This window comes from Phaethon aethereus, assembly GCF_964289735.1.
Source record: "Phaethon aethereus genome assembly, chromosome: 3".
Lineage (NCBI taxonomy): Eukaryota > Metazoa > Chordata > Aves > Phaethontiformes > Phaethontidae > Phaethon > Phaethon aethereus.
In genome coordinates, this window is record NC_138576.1 from 53,469,391 (window position 1) to 53,490,811 (window position 21,421).

At 37.2% G+C, this 21,421-nt stretch overlaps 1 protein-coding gene across 1 annotated transcript in view; it reads right to left on the reverse strand.

Annotated features, from left to right (window-relative positions):
- Nucleotides 1-21,421, reverse strand: part of REV3L (REV3 like, DNA directed polymerase zeta catalytic subunit) — a gene marked incomplete at its 5' end in the record, with an annotated part of 125,919 nt that overhangs the window by 36,183 nt on the left and 68,315 nt on the right. The window contains 11 exons of the mRNA XM_081998525.1: nt 530-722; nt 2,169-2,294; nt 3,359-3,441; nt 4,047-5,029; nt 5,377-9,586; nt 12,595-12,734; nt 16,671-16,908; nt 19,480-19,598; nt 19,900-20,052; nt 20,138-20,222; nt 21,186-21,290. Of these exons, the coding sequence (XP_081854651.1) occupies nt 530-722; nt 2,169-2,294; nt 3,359-3,441; nt 4,047-5,029; nt 5,377-9,586; nt 12,595-12,734; nt 16,671-16,908; nt 19,480-19,598; nt 19,900-20,052; nt 20,138-20,222; nt 21,186-21,290 (6,435 nt within the window). The remainder of the gene's footprint in view (nt 1-529; nt 723-2,168; nt 2,295-3,358; nt 3,442-4,046; nt 5,030-5,376; nt 9,587-12,594; nt 12,735-16,670; nt 16,909-19,479; nt 19,599-19,899; nt 20,053-20,137; nt 20,223-21,185; nt 21,291-21,421) is intronic.

Here is a 21,421-nt window from a genome sequence, read left to right on the forward strand (position 1 = left end):
GCGAGAGCCGCCTGTAGGGCCATGAAGAGCCACATCCGGCTCTAGAGCCACAGGTTGAGTATCACTGGTCTAAACAAAGCCAAAAAGGTACAATAGAATAAGGGCCCCTGTTTAGATCCTAAAAGGATCAGATAAAGCCATAAAAATAACCCTTAAGTAAAATATAAAACATACTGTCTTGCTTTTAACATTTTCTACTTGTAGCTATCCAGCAACTTGAGTAGGAAACTAAAGGCAGGTTTTCCTCTTTATACTTTCAGAACACTGCAGGAGCTTGTCCACAAATACGCAAAACAGATATTTTGCACATGCATATGTTATTTGTGGTTTACAGCCCATGCAATAGTTCTTTGGAAGATATAAGCAGGAAAACTCTATGTTTAAAACGGCCATTCATCCAACAGTCAACAAGACAAAATTAAATGAGCTAAATAGTAATATAGATACTCGATTATATTTTGCTTGCTACTGTTTGATTACTATGAAATAAGCATTTTTTAAAAATATGTTCAGAAAAAGAAATAGGAACCTTGGCTTGAGAATGTCCTGTCTCTATCAATCACTATAGCACCAGTGATTTCTCTTCTATCAGTATTTGGCAGTGCTGTGTCTGATGAGATGCAATAGAATAAAGCACAGATCGGATCAAACTCTGGGTCTGGTTCCAAATCTCGTCTGGTTCGAGCATGTAATTCCATACTGATGAGGGTAAGGTGTTGGACCTAACAACAAATAAATACAATAAGTTAGTAAGTTTTGTAGCTTGCTTTTAAAAAAATTAAGATGAGATTATTAGGGCAAACAAACTCATTGCAGACATTTATGTGGTCATATTATATTGTAACTAACAAGTCACACCTGAAAATTAATAGAAAGGATTAAACATGCATCTCCGGATCTCACTTTTTTGCAAAAAGCATTATCTTACAAAAAAAAAAAAGATTAATCACTTAGTAAATTTTTTATACTCAATTATTAAAGTTCAGTATTTGTGTCTGAGTACTATCTTCTACCAAAAAGCAGAAAATAGAAACAAAAAGAAATGCTCAACCTTCAACAACTGTAAATTCCTGTAAGGTTTTCAAACAGCTTTGCATATTAACCTGAATTAAGTTTCCAGACTTATCAAGAACACAGAACCACCGTTGGTCTTTATTTTCCTTTCCTTCTCTCACCCAAGACATGCAAACAAGCACGAAGACTAAGTCACTTACACAAAGGTATGGAGAATACCTAACTTTCCCTTCATTTGCATTAATGAACTTCCACATCATGTTGTTACAGCTTTCTGCGGAATGGTTTGCATTTAGAAAATTCTAATCCCTATATGTTGTACATTTTTGACTCTACAATAAATACTGTAGTATTTAATACTGTTTCAGCATGATTTCCTCTAGATTTGCATCCTAAATCACTATAGCCGTAACTGCAATGAAATTTTACTATCAAGCTCTATCTCCATTTCCTGCAAAATCGTTAGTTTCTTGTGGCTCTCCTATCTCATCTACTTGGCACATAAAACTTCTGTCTGTCCATGCCATCTGTACATTGGTCAACAGCTAATTCCAAGCCATGGATGTGGTGACTGTCTGGGAGCACATACATGCTGGCTGGCCAGTTAGTAGCCAAACACAGTGGTTTCACAGTATTCACATTGCATCCCTTTCTCCAGTACAAACTTTGATCTCTCTTCCCAGACCAACCGCTGATCTACATGAAATATGTAGACACTCTTTGAGACATCTACCATTTTGTCAAATGCAGTAGAAACTGGCCAACAGGTTCAGAAGGTAACATGTAGGAGGGCCTGACTGAATGATGCCAGATGCCTTTTTTCTTGAACTAGCTGAATGGTCAACTAGTTTTTCCAGTGATGTTTTTATACAAAATTTACTATTTCTTCCTTCTGATCTTTCCCTTATTTTTTAAAGGAAGATTTATCACCTTCTCAACAAAAATACTGTGAAATTTAGTTTAATGCTATTAAATAATGGCGCTTGGAGATCAAGCTGAAACTAGTAGAGCAACTACTTAAAGCTGCAGGCATCACACACCGATTAATGTTAAGTCAGGCAGGGACCAAGGAGGAAAAGATTTTTAAATCCTGCCATTATAAAACCGGTCTGATAAACTATAATTTTATAAAGTAACATGTAACAGTAAGTTACCTCATGTAAAGATTTTGCTTCCTGCAGGTTTTCCACACTGACTTTAAAACCATAAGTGTTATTTAAAGATGGTCCTTCAATCTGAGAAGTCTCTTTCTTTGGAGCGCCAAGGGCAGCAAATTGATTCTTTGGGGTGGGGAAACAAAAAAAAAAAAAGCACAGTATAATACTGAAAAAACTACAGGTTGCTAAATTCATATACAATATTAAATACAAATTTATCAACGAAAATGCAAATGCTACACTACAATTACTAAAAAAAGCTTTCACTATCTCCTCATGTCATTTTTCAACAGGGAAACAACAGTTGTGTCTTTCTGCTTTTTAGAAATTACTTTAATGAAACTTCATAGTAAAGCAAGAGGCAGTTTGAAATACTTTAAAAAAAGAAACCCACACACAAAACCCCCCAAAACCACGCATATTGGCTTTCTTCGAAGCCTGAGGACAGGGGAACCAACAAAATCTCTATTCTCTCTTGAGCAACAATTCATCAAAAACCTGTTTCAGTCACAACTTTTTAAGACACTGAATTAAAGGTACACTTAAGTATCCAACTGAACAGGGTGAATACCAGTATATTGAGAACAAAAGAAAAAACTACCGGGTCATTTCGGTAATGCACCTAACGCATGCTTCTGTTTCCAACATGGGGAGCAGAAACACCATTTAGGGAAAACATGCGAGTCTGACCATTTTATGAAATCCGTTCCCTTTCTACTCTGTCAGCATACCAGTGCCATTCACTGCCTACATTGTTTTCAGAAAATGCTTAGAACATTGTCTGACAACTAATACACACACAGACACATAAATATACACATCTTTGTGTACACACAGGCACACACATATAAAGGGGAAATCACAACAGAACTTAAAAAGGATGTTGTAACTAAAAGAGCGAAACAACATCCTCACATGGTGTGTCTTTAGTGTTTCATTAGTGTCTCACTACCCTGAAACATAAAACATATTCTCAATACCTAACTTTTTATCCCCCCTGTAAATTAAACTGATTTCTTCTTCCTAACTTGGAGCGTACACTGATTCTACAGCAACTGCACCCTACCATTTACAATGTATTTTCAAGATCTTAACATCAAAAGAAAAAAAATAGTAACACAGAAGAGAATGGAAATGTGTACCTGTGGCGTAATAAAAATACATCTGTACATAAAATCTTAATTTACCTTCATTTGTGTGGTTAGAAGTACTCTTCGAAGACCATCAGTATTATTTCCCCTCTTGTGGCTCAGTTTCTGGGCTTTTGGTTCTGTAAACATAGATGAGTGCAAAACTGTTTAGCCTCAGTAATACTGCCTATACATTAAACAACATGCTGGAAACAACCAGAGGCATTTGGTTAACAGTATAAACAAATATTACATACATACCACATACAACTTTATTCTCTGTCCAATTCAAAGCACAACTGTAACAATTTGGTATTTATGGACATTTAGGAATGTATAGTACAAGGCCAGTAGGCTACCAAACCTCACATGATTATCATCTTGAACATTGCAATGTTATTTACACTCCACGTTGAGATTACGTTTGGAAAAATACTAGTAATAAACAACAAGATTTCAAAATCCCCAAAATAAGATGTACTTTTAAATTAAGTTTTTAACCAGCACTTCAGAGTTCAGATGCTAGAGACCATCAGGAAGCAAAAGGGTTTTCTGCTTCTAGACTTTTTTCATAATTCAATAGTTAGTTTAACAATAATACACAGGCCTCCTCCTTTCCAAAACTAGTTTTAAATATATTTTTGTGGAGATGCAATTATTTTCTCATTATGTCCAAAGAAATATAATATGTTATCATATTCAGATAATATTTTTGTGTATCATTAGAATCACTTAATGGATTTACCTGTGGATAAAGGAGTAAAACCAAGAACTTCAGGTACTCCATCTTGATTTTTTCGCTGTACAATGGGTGTACTATGTAGGCAAAGGGATTCAGAGTTTCCAGGATCTTCATTAATTGGAAATGGAGATGTGTCAAAGGATGTCCTAACAGCCTCTAGGGTGGATGGAGAATTTTGTGCACTTACAACAGGTACTACATCATTTCCTTCCACAGAAGACAAAATAATATCCTGACTTTTCCACTCTGTGTCTTCTAAATTGGACTGCTTGGGATCTGGAGACATTACTTGCTGCCAAGGAGGAAGTACTGGAGAATCTGGTGAACTGTAATTGACATAATAATCTTCGTCCTCCTCCTCCTTATCGTGTTCTAATGTTGAAGTAATAAGTGTCTTGCTTTCAGATAGAGTTTTACTAGAGTCTATGTCATTTTTACTATTTACAGAAGTTCCTATAGTGCTTATAGACTTATCACAGGTTTCATTGGTTTGTGTTTCTGTAGTTTCTGCCACAGAAGCAGGAGAATTCTTTGTAGGCACAATAGGTCTTTCATCTTCCAGGCTAGATAAATTTAAATCTTTAGCTGCTTTTACTACTTCTATAGATTTCTCTTCAGACAGTACTTCAGAGCTGAAATTCTCAGCTGCCTTTTCCATCTCAGCAGGATGATTCTTAGGCAATTTCTTGAAATGTTCATACTCTTCTTTGGCATGAAGCCATATCTGAACTTGCTGTTGGCTTGGAGCACACTTGCATGGCATTATGACTATTTTTTTGTCTTCACTAGTTTTATGGCTATTATTTTCTCTTTTATTAACAGTAGAGTGACCATAACGGGGAGGAGATCCTGGTCTAGGACTTTCTGTCATTGCTGAAAACGCAGTCTTCCAGAGTCGTAGACCTTCTAATGAGAAGTCCCCCTCAAACTCAAGCAGGTCATTTGGAAGCCTAGTTTCCACTGTGAGAAGCCGTCCTCCAATTTCCCTGTTAAGAAAATAGTTTGAATTATTGTTTTGCTCTGAACTGCACTGCAGGCAGTCCTCAAGACAATATACAAGCAGAGACCTACTAACTAGTTTTCTCACTATGCAATTTCTGTGGGGAGTATCTTTCTTTTACAAACCAAGCAGGCACATTCCCACTTACTACAATAATACCAAGCAATAAAAAAAAGTGCCATGAATGAAAATAGGTATTTGCACGTGAAGTACAGTAATTTTCAACTTCAAATGTATGTATATCAGATGGGATCTTTCATGCATCTGTGCCACATCACAGCATAAAATTGTTTACACAAGCATATGTAGACAGAAATGCATTTAACACAGTACCTTGGCTTTTCTGGAGCATCTGAAGGATTGCTGCAAAAAGGTTCCTGATAAATTGTTTCTGCGAGATCATGATCCACCAAAGTTGCCATGATTTCTTCACGACTGGGTGGCGACATGAGAGGCTTAAGGATATGAGCAGTACGAGGTGTAAAACTTCCATTCTTTGATTGTGAGGGAGAACTGGTTGATCTTGGTGAACTATCTGGAGTTGGAGTTAATGTCTCATTGTTTCTTGAGACATATAATTCTAAATCCTCAGAAGGTGCATCTATAAGTTCACCATCAGGAGAAGACAATATGGATGTAAAAGAGGTATTAACTGAATCAAGTGGTTGACATGGTTCAAAAGTGGTTTCTTTTCTAATGTGGCTTTGAATCCAGTCTGAGCTGGTTGGCTGAGGAAGATTAAGAAATCTCTCTTTATTTACTGTATTTCTAGTCAACTTGAATTTTTCATTTAAACAGACCTCAGTCTCTTGTGTACAAGAGGTATTGACAGAACTAGATCTAGAAGTTGAAGGATGAACATCTTTCCTCCATTGGCTATGGCAGTGGTTCTCATTATTATCCAGTGAGGTTTTCTCAAAAAGCTCAGGGCTCAGGGAACCAGACCTTATCCACTTACTTGTGCCTGAAGAATGTTGCTTTTCTTCCTCTGACTTTTTATCATTATGACAGAGAAAGTCATTTTCTGTTGTTTGCCCAGAACTAAGATCTTGAACTGCATCACTCAAGAACTTCTGAGGCAAATTTTGATCTGCTGGGACAAACTGGCTTGCGGAATAAAAGCTGCAAAATCCTGTTTGCCCTATAGTATTAATATCAAAATTGTAATTGTGGTCTGGAGACAAGCTGTCTTCAAGCGAGTAGCAGCTTTCAAAACCAGGGTCTGAAAAAAAAATGGGGCTGTCACCAGACACAGACTGATCGATGCGACTAGTGATCTGCTGGCTTAAGGACTCCATTTTTGAAAGTTTTGCTGTTTTTTCTTTAGGTTTTGTATTCCTGGGAGCACGAGATTTTCTTGGCGATGTGACTGACCGTGACCTTTTGATTGCTTTATTTTGTTCAAGAGGGCAGGGTATATTCCTGCTCAGTTGTGTTTTAGCCGGTGATGGTTCCTGTGTAATGCTTGCATTCTGTGCTTTCTGCTGTCTCTTCTGGAGCAACTCTTTCAAAACAGCTAGGCCAGACTGTCCTTCACTGAATGCTGATGGGGCCATTATAGCCCTGTTTTTATACTGAGTGATAGGTTTTGGTTGCATGGTTGTTTCTGGCAGAGACCTTTGTTTTAGTGTTTCAGGTTTAACATGTGACATATCCAAAATAAATCCTCTCTGGTTTTGATCCCAATTTAACTGTTTCACTGGACTCTTCAAAGACGTTACAAAACAGTTCTTAGGCAACTGAAGTGGCCCAGGGCTTTCCTCAGATGACTTAAGAATAGAAGAACAAGGATCAGAATGCTTGGATGCCTCTGGTAAACAAAAAATCTGCTGTTGATTATTGTCTTTACAATGCAAATAGTTCGTGCCATGTAACTGATCCATCTTTGCTGTGTCCAAAGAGTCACGAGCTTCATTTAGTTTCCCAGCTGGTGGTAAGTATCTGTTTTGCAAATTTTTTATCTCTTCCGCTTTTGTAGAAATCTTATCTTTAGAGATGCATGCATTCTGTGTTACCCGAGTTGAGTGATTAGATGGATCAAATATGTTTTGAATGAGAGTAGAATCCTTCATTCTAAATATAGCACTTTGAGTCCTGGGCCTTTGAGAGCTCATTTTTGGTACTTCCTTTCCAGACGCCACAGGAGTAGATGCAAGAGATGAATGAGGGTCTTCTCGTGGAGCAGGTAAACACTGTGCATCTACAGGCTTATCAATTTCCATCAGTGAATGAAAACAGCCTGATGAATTACCTTGTGCATCAGATGATGAAGGGAGCTGTGCTGATCGTAGACATCCTGCTGAATAGCCAGGAAGAGGACTGTCTTTCCGGTTATGAAGTGGCTGCGAGTTGACAGAGTTGTAAGAAATCTCAGGTAGATCTTGACGTTTCAGCACAAATTTTACTTCTGCAGTAGAGCGAGTATTTCCTTTTTCATCTTTAAATACAACACGCTTTCTTGAGGATGCTTTTTCAACTGTTTTTTGTCTTTGTTTTGCTCTAGGTTTCTTCTTTCCATCATCTGCTGTTTTATCAGCCTGATTAATCTTTTTCTTTTTCTTGTTAGACACAGTGGGGCTAGCAAACTTCTTTTTACATTTCTTAACCTGAGTTTTTGCTCGACTGTTTTTTCCTGCATTAGAATTAACAGTCTTGCTGTTGTACATATTGGGCCCCCTACTAAATAAAGCTTCTCTGTCCAGGCTGGTCAAAATTTCTTCTGCTTTTGGATCAGTGGGAGACCAGCAGCGAGGTGGAGTTGTGTTTACTGGGCTTGTGCTTCTCTCAGAAAGAAAACCTAACTTAGACATAACATCACTATAGTTATAGTCACAGTCTTCAGCTTCAGCATTGTAGGATGGCGAAGGAGGAGAAAGAATTGTATGAGTCCTTTTTCTGAAAGATAAAGTTCTTTTAATACTTTTACTACCTGTTTTTTGTGGTTTTCCAGCTTTTTTCTTGGTTGACTTATGTTTTGCTTTCCTTTTGTGACTTTTCTTTGGTGTTAGTGGATAAATAGGATATTTGGTTGCAGGAGAGTCAGGAACTTTTGGCCAAAAGTCCTTTAAAGGTGCAAGCTTTTTATATAAGTTCATCTTTTCCTCTGTGAGTATTACTCTTTCCTCACTAGAATCTACTTTCCCTAGTTTAACAAGCATATTTTTTCTCCCTCTAAATCTATTGATGATAATATATTTAATAATAACAGGTGGCAGTTTTTTAGAAAGTTTTCTACGCTTTCGAGACTTCTGAGACCCATCCAAACTTTCAACACTTTCTATCGGTTGAGGTAGATTAATTTTGGAGTTGTGTGCGACAAAGCTTGATTCACTGTCTTCAGTCTCATAATTTACCTTCCGTTTCGTTCGGAGCGTATATTTATTCCCACATAATCCAAATGCCTGCTCAGATTCAAGAGATCCATCTGCAAACTGACAGTCAGTATAATTAGCAGTACTTGTAGGCATTTTGTTTTCAAAATCCTCAAGAGGAACTTGAACTAAGTCACTAGGTAAAGCACTATCCTTATCAGGAATGTTACTACAAGCATTACCTTGTGTATAGCAGCTTTCTTTCACTGATGCAACATCATTTACACTTGCAGGCTCCTGATGATTGATAAAACTATGTTTCTTTTTATTCAGCTTCAACCTGGACTGTTTGTTGCCTTGCTGTAATTTATATGTCACAGGAGCTAACTTCTGTGGTCGACTGAGACAATTAGAAAGAACAACACTAGGAAAGAACATATAATGTGCTGCTTGTTGACTGAGGCTTGGCTTTTCTGCCTTATGCTCCTGAAATTCTTCATACCTAATTTTAAGCTTATTAAGGCCACCTTCATCAGTGTTATTTTCAAGTGAATGTACCACAGTTCGACTGCCTCCTGAACAGGACACCAATTCACAATTTTCTGTAACTGTTGCTGGAAAAAAACTATTTATACTTGCACTGCTGGATTTTTCATTTACTTCAGAGGACATTTTACCTTTGGAGTGGCTGGAGTGGCTCAAATCAGAAAAGTTAAATAAGTTTTTATTCAACATGCTGTCACCAATGTGGCGACCCACATGCATAAAAGAGACATCCTTTTCAGCCTTTCTGATGCTAGTATACTTCCTACTAGGTATCTGTCTGCTCACTGATGAAATGTCATCTTCATACTCAAAAATATTACTTTCACATGAAGGAACAGAGAGAGTATCTTTCTTGTTACTCTCTTTGTGAGAGTTTTCTGCATGGGTACTATTGCTGAATGGAGTTGGGTACTTTGCTGAGTAAGTGCTTTCTTTTGTAAGAGAATGGACTGAAAGTTCAGGTCTTGTTTCTGTGTTTGGTTGAGAGAGGTCTTCTACCAAATCTTCGTTATTCAAAACATGGTTAGAAAGGGCACTTGTGTGTTTACACTGAAAAGTAATTTTAGCAGAAGACGGGGGTTCTAGTGTAGCAGCATCTTTGTGAAAGATTGAGGTCTTTACAGACATTTTGCTTGTTGCAATGACGGAGGAGTGAGTTCGAGAACTTTCATTATTCAAAGGATTGTCTGAAATAGAAGACAACCAATTTTACTCACAAGCAAATTTACAGACAAGCAAGTTTTCCTGTAAAAAAAAAAAAGAAGAAAAAAAGTAACGCATTAACCATTTTAATGACATTTTCCTGAAAGCCCTCCCATCCAAAGAAGAAACAAAACTCTTCTAAATCACACTGCATTTATGATCATGACAGCTACAGACCCTGAGTACATGAGTTGCTTTATCAAAGTCACGTCACCAGTACATTTGTGTCTGAGCTGTTCTGTCAGTTACTCCTCAATGGTAGGCTTGCATACACTCGCCAAAGATCTCGTGCTGGTTTACTGAAAGAAGGCTTCTAAAATCACTTTCAGATAACTAAATACAAACAGATTGATTTCTAGAAAAGCTAGAAATCAATGTAGGATGTAAAGTATCCTGCTTTGTCCCTGAGAAGTATGCATACTCACTGGCTCTGAAAGACAAAGAACTTATTTAGATGACTTTCCCTATATAGAAAAGTCACTGCATAGAAAGCCAAAGTACTATCTTACAACATGGCAAGGGCTTTGCATTAACTGTCCTGTGCACTAAGCATAGGTAGCTTGCTGCACTTTTATAAAGCAGAGCAATCCACCACCCATTCAGGTGTTCCTGCAAGGAGCTCACACCATTTAGTTAGACCATGAATTCATATCCGTGCATTAACATTCCCACACAGATCTGTGACCACCATGTGCTGCAGTAACTGTCCTGTGTAGGCTCATCACAGGATACCTGGGAAGATTTCTGTTTCACCAATACTTTCTCCCCATTTACTGCAGGAGAAGTGTGGACAGGCAGGTGCCAAGTAACAAATTAACAACTGGTTTGCAGCAATTGTGTGCTTGCTCATAACCACAATGAACACCAAGTAATTTGAAGGAGTTTATTCCTCTGCAAAGACGCAGTTACCACAGAGCTCCTGGCACACAGAAATTTGTTCAAGTGTCCACATTTTTAGCTGAAATGTTGAAGGGGGACAGGAATTATGAAACATGCTGTATGCCCTGGAAGCATGCACTGCACACTGTCCTACTAGATGGGGGAATCCTTTGGGCCTTCACTGTAAGTCTCAAACAATTTGGGGACTATCTTATATTCATTCTGCCTTCAGCTTAGCAATTTATTTGTTGCTGGGTGAGAAAAGTAAAAGAAAGTCTCAATCTGTTTCTAGTAACATTTTCCAATGCATATACAGAGTCCCTAAGCTCTGAAACACAGCTGGGAGATGCTGCCTATGATTCTTTGAGGGTAGGAGTCCACACAAAGAATGAGGATGATTAATTGAAAACCAAGAAAATGGGAGTTTAGTGAAGTGTCAACAAACACTTGGAAGATACCTGACTATTCAGATACAAAAATTGCAAAAATACCTGTTAGTCAGTCAGATGTTATGGACACAGATTCATGCGTGGATAAGCATTTTCTAATTTAGAGGAAATGGACTGAGATGTGTATTGAATTTACTGTATCTCCTATTATGAGAAGTTGATGTAAAAGTTCACAATAATAAACACATTCTAAGCTGACATTCTTCTGCATGTGATATTTCATACACTTAAAATATTCTAAAATTTAAACATTAACATACAGTCTTATTAGCCAGGAGCACTCCTTTTTAACATTAAATTGCAAAGTATTGCAAATAAGGAAATAACAATTGTATATTTTACAAAACTAAATCATATTAATAGTACATCAAGTCATATATTAACCCTAACACTATACCTATACAAGCAAAACAAAAAGTAAGTTATGCTTTAAACAGTGAACACAAAAGAATAACTGTGGCTGTTTATGTAATAAAATCATATCACTCACTTTAATAAAGAATTGCTAATAGATTATTAAAATGTATGTATTTTATATACTAATATATGATGTTTGTTATTTTTGTTAAATAGCTTCAAGAGACACGACTAGTACAGAAATTTTGTAAAGGATTACACTCCTGCCCTGAAGAACAAATGCAATAATAGGAAATTAGGTACATGCATGAGCACAAACAAGATTTTACATTAACCAGTTTCTACTGTGGATTGAGAAAGAAGCTTCTGTACAAAGTGACATTAACGACAAATTTCAAAATTTAAAGGCAATGAGGTATGACTAATATAACATTTCTAAACAAACAAGAACAATTACTGTTGATTAGACCAAGAAGAAAAGTGAACCTAATACTGAGAAAACCCTGGATACAATTATGTATTTTTCCCCCAGAAGATCCATACATTTTACGTTGGTTTTGCTCAGCAGTATTTTATAAATGTGAAAATATGTAGACTGTCTAATGAAACAAATAATAACACATATTTGCCTAACCTCCAAGTGGGCATTCTATTAACTAAGGTTATTTGATCAAAGACAGCAGGTTATAGAGATGGCAAGAGGTATGTCTACAGATTAATTTTTTACTGATTTTGAAAGGCAGTTTCTTCTGCATCAGCTTTGCCACTGCATAGGTTTAACTCATGCAATCCCAGGATATGAACATGCAATCTGCTGAGTGAACATAGGCCCAAACAAAGGCTCATTGTATTTTAGCATTTGTGGCAAATACTTGCAAAGCAAAGAACCATCTAAATTTACACAATAATACATTTACTATTTACAATTAAGTCCTAACAGGATAAATGATCCTACAGAATCATTAATTTTAACACCATATTTGCATAACAAATAGTAACAGAAAAATGCCCCTTGCAACAAGGTAACTATCTTTTCCATAAAACTAATTAAACAATGCCTTTTTGATCATTAATACCATAGGAAAAGCAGATTCTGGTAATTCGTAGAGGGCTTTGAGAGTAAAATATTGTTGGCTTATAAGGAAGATGTTGAAGGCCTGCTTCTGCAATCCATTGAGAGCATTCCCTTCCAATTGAAACAAGAATTGAAAACGGTTAGCACTTCTGAGAATTAGCAAATTGATCTGAAAAGAAACTATGACCCAGGTAATAATTCAACTTCCGAAACTGTTTTTCTATTTACTTACCACCATTTTCATCTGCAGTCCCATCTAACTGAGGTATAGAGATATTAGTTAGGAGCATATTGTTACCACTCCACTCCATTTCTTCCTCTGAAGATGAATCCTCTTCTGTTGAACTTCGATGCATATTTTTGCCAACTGACCTAGAGAAATAGAAGGAACTAACTAATGCACAATACTCTCTTAGAAAATACCAATAGCCACAGGGAACCTCAAAATCAAAGGGGTGTGGTACTATATGGTTGTGTAATTTGGGGGAACAAAGGGAAACAAACAAAAAAATTGTTACATTTCTCACTGAGAAACTCAAAATATTAGTCAATGTTTGTCTATTTTAAGAGGCAATACTGGTAACCAACCATTTAAAAACAACAGACAAACTCAGCAGTATTCACTAGCTTAAGAAGTTAGCAAGAAGGCATTTAGATGCTTAATTTTATTTCAACTTTACTGAAATATAATTTCATTGCTTGAAAGTGCTTGAAATTTGAAGACTAAACCAACTGTGCAAAATTATTTCAGTTTAGCTCTTCGCAAACAGATGTTTACTTTTTTTTTAAGGAATCTTGACTGTATTATAACAATTCTCTCTCTTGGCAGGCTTAACTAAAGCACAACCACCAAAACACTGTTGCCATCCATCCTCGAACATTCTGTTGTCTTCAAAGTTGCTGTTGTTAATACTTAAGCTGCTTTTACTAAGTTAACTGTTCTATGCTGCCATATTTACAGTCCTAAATCTGCTGGGGGAAAGAAAAAAAAAATAAATCTACAAAGAAAAGCTTCTATGAATTTTTCATCTTTTTAAGGTGGCATGACTTTATATGGGGGAAAAAAGAAAAAAAATATATCGACCCCCCCCCCCCCCCGCCAAAACCGTCCACTGTATTACTGTATTACAACCCTAGAAGCACTTAGGAATTTGATTTCTTCTTCAAAATAAAGTGTGAGATGGATATAATTCTTCACAGAAATAAGCTATTCTGTGGCTGCAAGAGAGAAATCCAGATAAATATTAAGGTTTTGGGGTTTGTTTGGTTGGTTTTTTGTTTGTATTTTTTGTTGTTTTTAAGATAATAATAATCTATCCTAGTAGCTTGATTTATCAAAACATTATTCTGTAGTACCTTAAAAGGTATAAATATAAAGGTTTTGAAGTTACAGGAAGGAAAATGCATACTAGCCTAAATACTTCTGAAGAACTCATCTGGGGAGTTCGACCAGAGCATGAATTATATGTATCATAATACCAGAGACATCTGAATGTGCTCAGCACTGAGCCAACTTAGATCAAGCCATGTTGATTAGTTCAACAACAATAGGCTCAAATATGGCTATATAATTTCCAGACTAACTCAAGTCTGGAAGCAGCATGACTTGGAAGAGACACCTAACTAACAAGCACAGCTATGTGCACAGTGGTCACAATCTAAGTGAGCTTAGTTCTCCCTCTTCTATGTTCCCAAAACATGGAAAAGTGCAGTGCAAAAACATTCAGCTCTATATGCAAATGAATATCAAACTGGGGAGAGCAATCAATACCCTGGAGAGTAGGGCTGCTATTCCAAGGGATATCTCAATAGGCTGGGTAATGAGCTGACAGGAACTTCATGGACTTAAAAAAAAGACAAATCCAGATGTCCCACAAATGCAATGAAATAACCCCATGCACTGCTACAGGCATGGAGAGAGCTGGCTAGGAAGTGGCTTTGCAGAAAAGGATGCAAAAGCCCTGGTGGACAAGTAGTTGAACATGAGAGTGTGCAGTGTGCCTTTGTAGCAAAGCAACCCAGTTGCATCTTGGGCTGTAACTGCAGGACTGTGGCCAATTTCAGTAGTTGTGAGGCTGCATTTGGAGTATTGTGCTCAGTTTTGGGCATCTCACTGCAAGACAGACACTAACAAACTGGAGCAAATCCAGCTGAGGAGCACCAGGGTGACTGGGGGCTGGAGCACATGATGTATAAGGAGAGGCTAAGGGAACAGGACTTACTCAGCCCTGAGAAAAAACTAAGAGGACATCTTGTTGCACTTGTCAAGTATCTGATGAGTGGGTATAAGGAAGATGAACCCAGATTCAGAGGTGCCCAGTGATATGAAAAAGGCAATGGGCACAGGGCTGCCTCTGGGAATGTTATGTACAAAGGAAGCATTCTTCTTTATGAGGGTGTTAAAACACTGGAACACGTTGCCCATATAGACTATGCAATCTCTGTCTTTGGACAAGGCTCTTTGCAACTGATCAATCCAAAGCTGCTTTGACTAAGGCACTGGACTACATAGCATTTAGATGTTTCTTCAAACATGAATTATGCTCTAATCCTGTGCATGAAGTAAATCTTGTCAACTTTAGTAAATCCAGTTAGGCTGGAGACAACTTCTGCAGGGAACAACTTTGATCTCTCTGCATTCAAGCCCATCAGTTTAGATTCCAGGAAAATTTGTGTAACACAGCATGATACCACCACACATGAACAAGTCCAGGTCTTGATGGGCTTTTTTCTCCAGTTCAGCACAAATCAAACCCAAACCATTTAATTCAGTCAGTAGGGTGTTGTTACTCCTTATTATCTCAATATATTTTTTGAGATAATGGAAGATTGGTGAATACCCAGTAACAGAAAAGTGATAGTATGGATATGGTAGGACGCATTAGTAAACAGTAGAGATTACATAAATCCGAGCAGAATAAGGTTGGATCCACCACCAGACTCAAAATGGCTCTTTATGCATAAGCAGAATCATGCAGGGGGCAGAAATACCGATGGTCTCTTCTGAGGTCAGTCCAAATTCTGCAGAGATCCCACAAACAAAGCTTGTAATTCCCTCTGAATACGAGTTCGCTCCCTGTGGAGGCACCTGGTATGTATATTCTCCCTAGCACTTTGTCTGGGATTAAGATGTAGGCATATATGAGCGAGTTATTAGTGAGCCAGCACATCCAAGTCTGATGAGTTTTTAAATAGAATTCTTTATTGCATAAAAGCAGCTAATTGCTTCAGGATCCTACCTGACCACAGAAGTTGTACAGTCATGCCCATACAGAGCTGTGCCTGAGCTAATAAATTCTGCAATATATAGGCTGGTTTTACACAGAAACTACCACTAACTGAAGGTTAACGTTTTAGATGGAAATTCCAGTTTTTCAGACTACTGTGAGGGGAAAAAAACAAAGAAAATCAAAGGTCAGATAGGAAAAGTAGCTTTAGAGATTAATTCTCTCTAGAACTAGGAGACTAATGATTTAACTTCTGATTCTGTTGCAACTCTTCTGTATGTCTTCAGGAAAGAAAAGATTAAATATTTCGATGCCTCTTTTGCTCTCTGAATCATAGAGCAATTATGATTTCTGATGTAAAAAAAAACAAATATCAAAATGTTATGTCTCTGAAGTCTCTCATCTTTCCAATAGAATTATAAATACCAGGTCTGCCCAAAGCAGGGGTGAAGAGAAACTGAATATAGCTTCTTTCAATGCCTGTCAGTGCAGACTGTACAAAAGGTCAGTACAACCTGAGAAGATGTTCCAAGAATCTTGGCCTTAAAAATATTCAAGCTGCTGACCTTTAACAGTCCAGCAGAGTGAGCTACATTCATGTTTTGATTTAAGCTCTGAGCATGGAAATAAATGGATGTTTTCCTCAGGCTCTGGGTCAGTCTTCATAAGAATACTTCTTAAATATTTACTTCAGTAAAAGTTACAGGGACACGAGATGTACAAGATACACCTTAATATTTGTACTACATCCAAGGTGTGACCTTAAGAGGAAGTTACAACTGAAGTTTTTTGTATTTGCACTTGTAGGACAAAAAAACTACTCGGGTTTTCCTTAAAAGGCAAACTAGAAGCTTAGGTCTAGCCAAACCTAAACATTTAATCTTTATTTCCATATAAAACTGACAATTCACAGCATCATCTGAACAGCTGCATTCTATCCCAAGATTTGCATAGATTTTTCCAATGTGGTCAGCAACCTCTCAACAGCTCACTAGGCTCATAGCACACTTGAAGACAGGGTGGGAGAGAGGAAGGAGCTGGCAGAAAAGAACATACCAAGAAAAGAAAATCACATATATACCTTCTTTTTGGCCCAGGCTCTTCAATGCTACTGTCCCATCTTTGGGACATTAACAAGCTAAGTTCCATTTCTTCTTTCTCGCACTGTGGCTCATTTTCTTCATCATCACTGTTCTGAGAATTTCGACAGCTTCCAAGAGAACGATGGTGACAGAGTGTTTTATGACGTCCCATCTGATATCCATCATTCTCCAATCCAGCCAAAAGATCAATCATGGCCTCATCAGCACTACTGTCCACTGCAGAAAAAGCCCATACAAGTAGAATGTATTATATCTACCAGTAAAACACAAAACCAAAGAAACAAAACCAAAAAAACATTTTAAAATCTACTAGTTCGTTACTGTCTCAAGCAAGGCAGGCTACCGAAATAAAAGCTCTTTTCAGATCTTATTTTTTACAAGTTTTATGATTTCTTATCTTTTCTAGCTCTTGATCTAGAATCTTGACAACCTTCTTTTTTTATTTCTGCCCTCCTCTTCTCATTGTAGTAGATTTAGTGGAAGCACTTCTTTTTCTCCATCCTCCTATTACCTCCTCACATTCAGTAAAGCCTCACTCTTATTTCAGCATGAGTGCCAGTTTTGGAAGCATCACTGTCTTCTCTTGCTCTCATCATTTCCATGTCTGCATTAACTTTGTTGGGCACTTCTCTCTGTATCACTTGGAAGACTTTCAACCACTGCATCTCATGAAAGGTGATGCTGATTTTGACCAACTACTTTTTCCTTCCTTCTGTCCTTTACTATAATGCTTAACTTCATCTCTCTTTTTTTTTTTTTTTTTTCCACTATAACCTATCCTCTTCCTAGGTTCTTCTAAACACTTAAAGTTTATCTGATATCACTCCTCCCTTAAATTTTATTTTTTGTTTTCCTTTATTTGATCCAAGCTTACACTAACTCATGCACTTGCCTTCTCATTCTTTACTTTTATTTCTTAAACATCCTTTCAAGTCACAGTTTTTTCTCACTCTCCTCCTGCTTACCTTTCATCTGACCTCATAAGCAATTTATGATCTCCAGTCTACCAGGCATCTTTGTTACTTCTCTCTCCTTCTCCTCTGGCTGAAGAACTACAATCTCTACTTTCCTTCCTCAGGAAATATCATATGATTTACAATGATCCTGAGAATCATATAAAATAGGTCTCAACATCGGTGAGGAAGGCATTTTCCATATTTTACAAAGGCTTCACAAGACACCATGCAACCATTCAGAATGGAAACCAACCCCTTTGCCAGAGTTCTGTATTAACCACTTTCAGTTGTGCTTTCTGTTCTTAGCTTTTTTGCCCTTTGTGATGTCCATCATTGGACTCCAACCTTTACTTTCCACTAGCATAAACCTTGGTGTGTACTTTGCAGCAGCAGCGCACTTCACAGCCCCTGTGACACCATTATGCTACAAAAGCATAGTAAAGACTAGTTGATGCTATGCAAGAGCGTGAGAGACCCAAAGATGCAGCATGTTGTACTCATGGTCACGCAAGACACCAGCAATTAGTAGCCCCATAATAAGAAAAAAAAAAAAGAAAAAAAGACAAAAAATAAGACAAAGTCATGAAGTCTCCATTTGATTCCCCAGCCACTGGAAGAAACAAAACCCTTTCAACACTCCTATTTGGTTGGCCAATTCACACACACAGTCATAAGACGTACCCTATACACTATTTTAGCCACTTCTCATCCTCTCAGCACAATCTTCTCACTCCGAAAAGATAAATCAACGCTCATGTTTGCCAACTCCCATGTAATTACTTATAGTTCTTTCGATAAATCCAAATCCTTGCCTATAAAACTTCCATAACTAAAATCTTGCCTACTTTCTGCAAAATAAAACAGCACTGAAAAATACTCTTAATCTCAATCCATCCACTCCTCCCTTCTTTGCAAGGAAAGATTGTATACTGATGTATATTGTTACCTATAGATATGTATTAGTTGCCCATATTGTATCTTGTCGCCCATACACGTATTCACACCATATAGGTATCAAAAGCATTGGAGACTATGAGTTTTAGGTATCTCCTCCCCAAACCTTGTAGTATCAACTTAAATGCATATTAACATTATACCTTATATTTACATAAGAATGTATATAGAGATAGCTTGAACTATGCGCTTTTCATCACCTCTAGAGTATTTGAACTATTTCTACCTGAAGTAGCTTCTCATACAAGTTCCTTTGTTGTGTTATTTTATTGTCTTTTCCCCTTCATGCCATCCGCATTTGCTGTTATAGTTTTTCTCCCCCTCTTTAATGTTTTACTTCTTGTTTCTTTGCCTTCAACCGTTCTTTTGTATCCATAAATTTTGGGAAATGCTCTGCTGCAACTTGGCTCTCATTATCAGTCTACTATCGCCCAGTATCTCCAAACAGCTGAGTTTCTAAAGATAGACCGTGAGCGTGTTCTCTACTGTAACTGTACAAAAGATGCAGTAACTGCAACAATATAATTGCTAGACAGTCAAAATCCTCCTTATTCTGATAGTTTTAGTCCTATCAGTCTAGGAGCATAAGGAAGAGCAATACCTGTAAGGTTGCATTTAGCTGATCTAGCAAGAGGACAAGCTTAGTGAACCAGTAAAGCACTGTAGCCTCTACAAATACTGTCCTGGTGACTTTTTTAGAAATTATAAGTTGGTTTTTTGGTGGTGGTGGTAGGGTGTGTGTGTAAAGTCTCAAACTGCTTGACAAACTCCCTGAAGTAAACTACTTACTTTCTTTCATGACTGGTAATGTAAGTGAACACAAAGACTGTGGAACAATAAAACAGCCTGGAAGAAAAGACATTCCAGTCATACTCACTAAAAACTGTAGTCTGACTCAGTCTCTGAGACAAAGGCTGAAAGCTCTGACTATTCTCCACAATGTTTAAAATTGCTTCTTCATTAATAAGTGCTTCCTCTTCTTTATCAGTATGCATCCTATTGGATTCTTTAAAAGAGAACAAAAAGAGAAAGGATAGAACTTCAGAGAGTCACAGACATCAATACATTATGAAAGCAAGTCACTTCAAAATGGATTTTACTGTGCAAGTATGTTTCCATTATTTGCTATAGCAATTTTAAAAAGGCTTACTCTAACAATGACGAAAATAAAAGCAAAACTACTCTTCGTTTTTTCGTAACGGACAATCAGATCTTCCTTGGCTTGCTTCTGCTAATAGTATAAACAGCCAAAGCATGACACAGATTTACGCATAAACAATTATGCTATTAAAAATACTCACCTTTGTTCATCTTTTTATCTTTATGTACTTCTACCATATTAGCTGGTGTACACTGAAAGGCTTCAGGAGAAAGTACCTCAGAATGTAGTGTTAGCTGAGCAGAGAACTCCTCTGATCCATTGCTGTAGTCCACTGATCCTGACAACGTTCTAGTTAATTGAAAACCAATTTTTAAATGCATATTTAAGGTTTGCATAGAATACTATACTGTATGGCAAATGGCTAAACACTTACACAGAGAAGTCATTTTGCTTGAGGATTTCTTTAAGCCTCTTCTGAAAAAATTTTTCACTCTCCGTTGCTGGCACAAATCCACGGTCTTTAAAATTTTTAAAATATGCGTTATTCAGTTTTACTTTGACCTCTCAACACAGAGAGCAGATAAAATTACTAATTCTATTAGGAGATGGCTCAAAGTTGAAGTGTCCACTAATTTTAAGTGCCAAATTTGAGGGCCAATTTCTCAAGTGTATTTAAACAATTTAAAATACTTCACATACTCCCACTGATCTCATTTGCAACTGCAAGTATCAACAGCATTTACAAATCATGTTGCAATTACACCAAGGTGAGCATCCAGGAAAAGAATAATCAGTGAACAATTTTGAAAAGTCTGGTTTATGCAGCCTGAATAACACTACACAAATGCAGGAAAAAAACCCCAAAACACAGAAAACTGTCTGCCTTAGCCAGGAATCTGCCTCTTCCCTGCTTGCAATCCTCTGGCTTACTTGCCAAATATCATTCTTATTTTAAAAGAAACATGGCCTAGGTTCTGCAGAGAATAGCTCTGTTCATTATGCAATTAATTTGCGGAGCACAGTCTTCCCTGTGCAATGAATTTTACATAAAAATACAGGGATTTGTCCATCTTTTTAGAATTTTCATCTAACACCACCTCAGCTATAACTCCACAGAAATTCAAAGGAACTGCCCTTATGCATAAACTACCACAGAAAGCTTCAGGATAAGAGATTTAATTTAGCCACTATTTAAACATTTAAATGTTTTCCATCATAAAGCATGCAATCTTAACTGTCATTATCTTTCATTCTGCCTTGAATGCTTTGCCACTAGCTGAATCATGATGTTTTTAGGCAAGTTTATGTATCTTGCTTTTAAAATTGGAATACGCATACTGGACAATCAGTAAGCTTGGAACTAAAAAAAACAGTACATCTAAAAAGCCCTCAAACTTGATACACTGATTTAAATTCTACTCCTGCTTGCTTGTCATTCAAAGTTTTTGATTAAAAGTTGCACTTTTTTTTTTTTTTTTTACCTTGTGACTCAGGTGGCTTAATCTGAGAAGATTCACATTTCTGTCTCCGTCGCTGCTTTTCATCTTCCCATATAGCTTGCAAACCAGGGTTTCTGCCAATCTGGGCTGAAATACGCAATAATACACAAAGGAAAGTCTGTCAACGTGATGAAGCATTCTCCCCCCCCACCCCCAGTTAGATTCTGACATTCTTCATCTTTTTTTTCATTCTAACCTGTTGTTTTTTTAATTGCAAT